The following is a 7,538-nucleotide window of genomic DNA, read 5'->3' on the forward strand; positions in this document are numbered from 1 at the left end:
CCAAGAAACTCGGAGTCTTCATCAGCTTGATTGCTCCCTTGTCACCGCCCGTCACCACCACAGCCTGCCCATGCAGCTTCTGCGTACCACCTCTCAGTCGTTATGGAAATATAACTACAGTTTAATAAGGTGTGAAATATGCCCATACCATGAAATCAGCCCGGTCAAGGGTAGGCGGGTCGGTCGCCCTATAGCCTCCTCCTGCCTCTGGTGACGCTCCTGCCACTTCTCACGAGTCCCTAGCAACCACCAGGCTGCTTTGTCCAGCAGCTTAGTTCCTGTTTTCTAGAATCTGACTCTCGTTTCCTTTACTCAGTAGAATTACTATGAGATTTCTCAGGAGTACGGATCAGTAGGTCCTTTTTACTCCTGAGGAGCAGGCCGTTGATGGACACACCCGTTGCTTATTGGGTTCCATGTGGATGGACGCTTATGTGGTTTCCAGTTTGGGGTTGTTAGAAGTGAAGCTGCTATGAACATTCACGCCCGAGTTGTTATGTGGACGCGCACTTTAACCTTTCCTGGGTCAGTACCTAGGAATGGAGTGGCTCAATCCTAATGGCGGGGCTCTGTTTAACTTTTCAAGAAAGTGCCAAACTGTTTCCCAAAGTGGTTGTATCATCTTGTGTTCCGCTGGCAGGTGTGAGAGTGAGTGCAGTTCCTCTGTTCCCACAGACACTGGGTGAGGTCAGTCCTGTTCATTGCAGCCACTCTGAAGGGTGTGTCGGGTTTTAGCTTGTGCTTCTGCAGTGGCTGATGGTAGTAGCATCTTTCCGTGTGCTTCTTCACCCGTGTATATCTTGGGTGAAATGTCACTTCATATCTTATACCCATTACAATTTTTTTAATTAAAAATTTTAAGGTCTTTATATTCTAGAAACAACTTCTTTATTAAACATACGATTTACAGATCCCAGTCTGTGGCTTATCTTTTTGTTAACAGCATCTCTCAGAGCAGTTAAAAGAAAAAAGGCCAAGAGCAGTGTTAATGTTGCTGAAGTCTTACTGATCACTTGTTTCTTGTGTGGGCTGTGCATCTGGTGTGGTGTCTAAGGAATCTTTGCCCACAGCAAGGCCACTGAGGGCCTTTCTTGGGCCCCTTTTCCTTTCCTCGCTTCATGTTGTCTGTGTAGCTCCTGTTCCGTTTTGAGTGACCTGTGGCCCCTCCTCCTCAGCGTTGAAGGCTGATGGTTCTGCATGTGGACAGTGGATTGTTGTGGCCACACTTGTCGGAAGGACTGTCCTTCCGCTGCGCTGCTTTCCCACCTCTTGTCTGAAACCAGTTGCACATACCTGTATGGGTCCGCCGTGGACTCTTCATTCTGTCCTATTGGTGTGTGTACCTGTATATGAACACGTGCTGCCCCGGTTACCAGCGCTTTAGAATAAGTCTTGAAATCAGGTAGTGTTAGGTCTTGCACTAATTCTTTATTAAAGTTAGTTTGGCTGTTTTAGGTGCTTGAATTTCCATATGAACTTTAGAATCAGTTTGTCAATTTCTAACAAAAGAATCTGCTATGGTTTTGATTGGGATTCTTTTGAATCTGTAGATCAGTTTGGGAGAATTGGCATCTAAATAAATTGGAATTTTCCTACCCATGGGCAAGGTGCACTTCTCCATTATGTAGGTTCCCTTTCATTTCCTTTCACAGCCGCTTGTAGTTTCTAGTGTACAGGTCTTGCTCATCTTTTGTCAGATTAATTCCTAAGTGTTTTATATTTAATTTCAAGGTCTGATTATTTGTTGCTAGTATATAGAAATACCATTGATTTTATTTTTGGTATATTAATATCATGTCTTATAAGCTTACTGAGCTCAGTTATTAGTTCATGATCGGGTTTATAAAAAATCTGAAGAAATTTACATCTTTTTGTAAATTTCTTCAGATTTTTTATAAACCCAATCATGACATCTGCAAATGAAGACCGTCTTGCTTCTTGTTTACCAGGCTGGATGCCTTTTACTTCCACTTTTCTTGCCTTATCGCGCTGGCAAGACCTTCAGTACAATGTTGAAGTGGTGAGAGCAGACTTCCGGGTTATTCTCAGTCTGAGGAGGAGAGCATTCAGGTGTCCACCAGTTAGTGTGTTGTTAGTTGTTCGTGTCTCAAGGATGCTCTTCATGAGGCTGCAGAAGGTCCCTTCTGTAGTTGGCTGAGTCCTTATCAGGAATGGGTAAGGGGTTTTGTTAAATGCCCATCAATAGGACAGAATTCAGCGTGGTCTTGCGGCAGCCAGCTCAGAGGCGTGCGCCCTCTAAAGCAGGGGCCCTGCCACGCTGTGAACTGTGTCTGAGCATCTGTGCTGTCCCTTGACTTACCGCTTGTGTTGTGTATCCATTAGCAAGAAGGGCCCTAAGGCACCAGGAAGGCCCGAGAGAGCTCGTGTGGGAGTCACAGTCAGCATAACACTGGGTGTAATGAAGAGTCTGTGGGAATGAAATGAACACATTGTATGTGCATTACATTTGGGGTCTGGGTCTGGGAATGTTAAATTTTTTTTCCTATAAATTGATGATAATTGCTCCTTCACTTGGCTCCATTTCGGCTTCCAAAAGATTTCCTAGGCCTGGTCTACTGTGGGAAAGCGAGGAAAACCTGTATTTTCATTTCCGTTATCGCAAGGGATTTTTAAATTTCATTTCTCTTTTAATTTCTTCTTTGACCCATTGGTTCTTCAGTGGCATGTTGTTTAATCTCCACATATTTATGAATTGTCCAGATTTCCTTGTGTAATTTCTAGTTTCATACCATTGTAGTCAGAAAAGATGCTTGACATTATTTTAATCTTTTAAAATTTATTAAGACTTGTTTTGTGCCCTAGCCGGTTTGGCTCAGTGGATAAAGCGTTGGCCTGCAGACTGAAGGGTCCTGGGTTCAATTCCGGTCAAGGACACATGCCTGGGTTGCAGGCTTGATCCCCCGTAGGGGGCATGCAGGAGGCAGCTGATCAGTGATTGATCTCTCATCAGATATTCCAGTCTCTCTCTCCCTCTCCCTTCCTCTCTGAAATTAAAAAAATTTTAAAAAAGACTTGTTTTGTGCCTTAACATATGATGTATCCTGAAAAATATTCCACGTATACTTAACTACAATGTGTGTTTTGTTGCTTTTGGATGTTATGTCCTTTGTATATGTTAAGTCCATTTGGTATTGTGTCATTTAAGGCAGATGTTTCCTTATTGGTTTTTTTCGGTCTGAATGTTCAATACATTGATGTAAATGGGGTATTAAAATCCCTTACTATTGTATTGCTGTCTATTTCTACCTTTAGGTCTTTGAATGTTTGCTTTATATATTTAGGTGCTCCTGTGTTGGGTGCATAAATGTTTACAAGTGTTAGATCCTTTTGGTGGGTTAACCCCTTTATTATGTAACTAGAGGCCCCGTGCATGAAATTCGTGCACTCAGGGGGTGGGGGGTGTCCCTCAGCCTGGCCTGTGCCTTCTCACAGTCTGGGAGCCCTCAGGGGATGTCCAGCTGATGGCTTAGGCCCGCTTCCCATGAGCCTAAGCCAGTGGTCGGCAAACTGCGGCTCGGCAGCCACATGCGGCTCTTTGGCCCTTTGAGTGTGGCTCTTCCACAAAATACCGACTTCTGTGCATGGGCCACGAAGTTTCAATAGCACTGTACATGCGCGCCCATACATGGTATTTTGTGGAAGAGCCACACTCAAGAGGCCAAAGAGCCGCATGTGGCTCGCGAGCCGCAGTTTGCCGACCACTGGCCTAACCCATCCTTAGCACTGCCACGGAGGCAGGAGAGGCTCCCACCACCGCTGCTGCGCTCAGCAGCCACGAGCCTGGCTTCTGCATAAGCGGTGCTCCCCCTGTGGGAGCACACTGACCACCAGGGGGCAGCTCCTGCCTTGAGCATCTGCCCCCCGGTGGTCAGTACGCATCATAGCGACCGGTCGTTCTGCTGTTCGGTCGATTTGCACATTAGCCTTTTATTATATAGGATGCCCTTCTCTGTCTCTTATTACTCTCTTCATTTTAACACATTGTATGCGGGAAACGTATTTATACGTTTTACGTTGACTAAGTAGTAGAGCCACCTGTTTGCGCGCGATAAAAACTACCCGCAAACACTGTGTTAAAGTCTACTTTGTCTAATGTAAGTATAGCTATCTTCGCTTTTTTGTTTGTTTGTTTCCATTTGCATGGAATACCTTTTCCCTTCCATCACTTCCAGTCTGTGTGTCCCTACATCTAAAGGGAGTTTCATGTAGGCAGCATATAAATGGGTTTTATCTTTTTATCCACTCAGCTACTCTGTCTTTGACTGAAGAACTTAGTCCATTGACATTTAAAGTAATTATTGATGGGTGTGCACTGGTGGTCCTTTGTTGATTGTTTTCGGGCTGTTTTGTAGTTTCTCTGTTCCTTCTTCTCTTGCTCTCTTCCTTGTAGTTGATGACTAGTTAGTGGTTTACGTACATTCCTCCTCTCTCTTTTGTGAACTTACTGTAGGTTTTGCTTGGTGGTATAATGAGGCTTGCGTGTTACAACCTACATCCATAACCGTCTGTTTTAGGTTGATAACAACTTGTTGGATCCCATTCTACAGCTCAGCATTTTTACTCTCTCCCACATTTTATGTCACGGTTTACATCTTTTACCTTGTATATCCCGTAACTAGTTATCGTAATCATAGTTACTTTTACTGTTTCTGTCTTTAACCTTCTTTAGCTTTATAAGTGATAAATCTACTACCTTTATTATATACCCACCTTTCCAGTGAGATTTATTATTTCATGTGTATTCTTGTTATTAATTAGCACTCTTACTTTTCAGCCAAAAGAAGTACCTTTCTTGTAAGGCTGGTTTAACTATTTCTCCTACAGTTCTGAATGGCAACTTTGCCATAAAGTATTCTTTTTCTTTTGTCTTTTTAAAATCCTCAACTGAGGATGTTTTACTGATTTATTTGTTGTTTTTTATTTTAAGAGAGAGAGAGAGATATGAGAGAAACATCAATTGGTTGCCTCCTGTACATGCCCTAGCCAGGGATCAAACCCACAACCTAGGTATGTCCGCTGACCAGGAATCAAACCAGCAACCTTTCGGTGCATGCGATGACTCCCCAACCAACTGAGCCACACTGGCCAGTGATGCCGTGGAGTATTCTTGGTTGGAAGTTTTTCTGCATTTTGCCTATATTGTGGCACTCAATTCTGGCTGCAGAATTTCTGCTGAAAAGTCTGCTGGTAGTCTTATGGGAGTTCCCTTGTATGTAGTTGTTTTTCCCTTGCTGCTTTTAATATTCTCTCCTTGCCTTTAACTTTTGTCATTTTAATTATAATGTGTCTTGGTGTGGGTCTCTATGGGTTCTTATTCGGAACTCACTGGGCTTCCTGGATCTGGATGTTTGTTTCCTTCCCCACGATGGGGAAGTAATTTTTTAAGTAATTCTTTTGTTCTTGGTCAGTTTGTGAATGTGCACTTGTCTTAGACAAGTCCCAGGCCTGTCTTGTGAAGTGTAGCTGATGGTCTCACTGTGACTCTGGTGCATTAAGTTACTTGTAAAATCATTTGGAAAATTAGAAGACTACCTAATAGATGTTTTCACAAAATACACCAACTAATGGTTTGTTGAGAAGTTCAGTCTTGTTGAACAACATATTCTGTTTGCACCCCTAACTTAACCATACTCTCTAGTATTTCCCACTACATGTAACGTCACAAGGCTTTGCATCCCTGCGGCAGCCAGCACAAGGCGTGCGCACTCTAACGTGGGGGCGGCCCTGCCACGCTGTGACTGTGTGAGCGTCTGTGCTAAAGTTTGTTTGGATTCAAATTTTTTTTTTTTAAATATATTTTATTGATTTTTTACAGAGAGGAAGGGAGAGAGATAGAGAGTTAGAAACATCGATCAGCTGCCTCATGCACACCCCCCACTGGGGATGTGCCCGCAACCAAGGTACATGCCCTTGACTGGAATCGAACCTGGGACCCTTCAGTCCGCAGGCCGACGCTCTATCCACTGAGCCAAACCGGTTACGGCTGGATTCAAATTTTCACAACAGGGTAATGGGAAAGGACACGGGAAGGGAGGCTGGGCATGCCAGCACACTGGGGTAGCTGGTCAGCTGTAGGATGCCTGTGTGTCGCTGATGCCTGGCGAGCTGGCCGTGTGCATCTGTGTGCAGGTGATGTCTTTGTCTGGGTGGGGCAGAATGGAGGCATCGACCGGAGTTCAGAGGCAGGCGTTCACGCATTTCTCTCTTATTGCAGGTATTTCTTGGTGGATTTTTATGCACCAACAACAACTGTGGAAAGCATGCTGGACCACTTGTCTCGAGACATTGACGTCATCAGACCTAATATTGTGAAACACCCTCTGACCCAGGAAGTAAAGGCGTGTGAGGGGATTGTCCCGGTCCCACTTGAAGAAAAACTGTATTCCACCAAGAGGAGGAAGTGAGGCGCTCCAGAGTTCAGCCTGCTGTTCAGTCCTCTCACTTCTGAGCATCGCGGATGAGTCATTCACAGCCTGGCCTTTACATAAGTGTGCCGGGTGCCATGGGAGGGTCTGGGGGTTCTTGGCTCTCGGTCCCCTTTGCGGGGAGCGGTGGGGCATGGCTAACTGGGAGCCGCTATGTATCTGCTGGTGCCACTGTCCCAGTCAAATACATCGTTCTTGATTTTGTTAAAGTAAATGTAAGTTTTTTGCCCTATAACACTTAACACCATTTTGGAGAACAAAACTTATAAAACTATCTTGGATTGTGAGCTAATCATTCATACTGTATAACCATGAAAAATAAAATATTCAGATTGTAAAATCATGTGGTATTGTGTGAGTAACTTTTGATCAGAGTAATAAACAGGGTCACGTGGTGGGTGTGGGCGAGGCTTTTTCTCTGCCTCCTGTTAACCGTGGGGACACTGAAGAGCAGGGGGTCAGCGCCAGCCGGGCACCCGCCTCCTGTTAACCCTGGGGACACCGGGGGCCAGTGCCAGCCCGGGCACCCGCCTCCTGTTAACCCTGGGGACACCGGGGGCCAGTGCCAGCCCGGGCACCCGCCTCCTGTTAACCCTGGGGACACCGGGGGCCAGTGCCAGCCCGGGCACCCGCCTCCTGTTAACCCTGGGGACACCGGGGGCCAGTGCCAGCCCGGGCACCCGCCTCCTGTTAACCCTGGGGACACCGGGGGCCAGTGCCAGCCCGGGCACCCGCCTCCTGTTAACCCTGGGGACACCGGGGGCCAGTGCCAGCCCGGGCACCCGCCTCCTGTTAACCCTGGGGACACCGGGGGCCAGTGCCAGCCCGGGCACCCGCCTCCTGTTAACCCTGGGGACACCGGGGGCCAGTGCCAGCCCGGGCACCCGCCTCCTGTTAACCCTGGGGACACCGGGGGCCAGTGCCAGCCCGGGCACCCGCCTCCTGTTAACCCTGGGGACACCGGGGGCCAGTGCCAGCCCGGGCACCCGCCTCCTGTTAACCCTGGGGACACCGGGGGCCAGTGCCAGCCCGGGCACCCGCCTCCTGTTAACCCTGGGGACACCGGGGGCCAGTGCCAGCCCGGGCGCCCCC

The 7,538-nt window shown here is 47.0% G+C and overlaps 1 protein-coding gene across 3 annotated transcripts in view; it reads left to right on the top strand.

The window, feature by feature from the left end:
• MRPS6 (mitochondrial ribosomal protein S6) overlaps positions 1 to 6,789 on the top strand; it is a 54,525-nt gene extending 47,736 nt beyond the window's left edge. For all 3 annotated transcript variants that reach the window (XM_014535185.1, XM_014535186.1, XM_014535184.1), the window contains one exon: positions 6,236 to 6,789. In XM_014535185.1, the coding sequence (XP_014390671.1) occupies positions 6,236 to 6,425 (190 nt within the window). In that variant the 3' untranslated portion in view covers positions 6,426 to 6,789. The remainder of the gene's footprint in view (positions 1 to 6,235) is intronic.
• Positions 6,790 to 7,538: the final 749 nt, after the last annotated feature.

The sequence above is a fragment of the Myotis brandtii genome, unplaced genomic scaffold (genome assembly GCF_000412655.1).
Source record: "Myotis brandtii unplaced genomic scaffold, ASM41265v1 scaffold139, whole genome shotgun sequence".
NCBI classification, from domain to species: domain Eukaryota; kingdom Metazoa; phylum Chordata; class Mammalia; order Chiroptera; family Vespertilionidae; genus Myotis; species Myotis brandtii.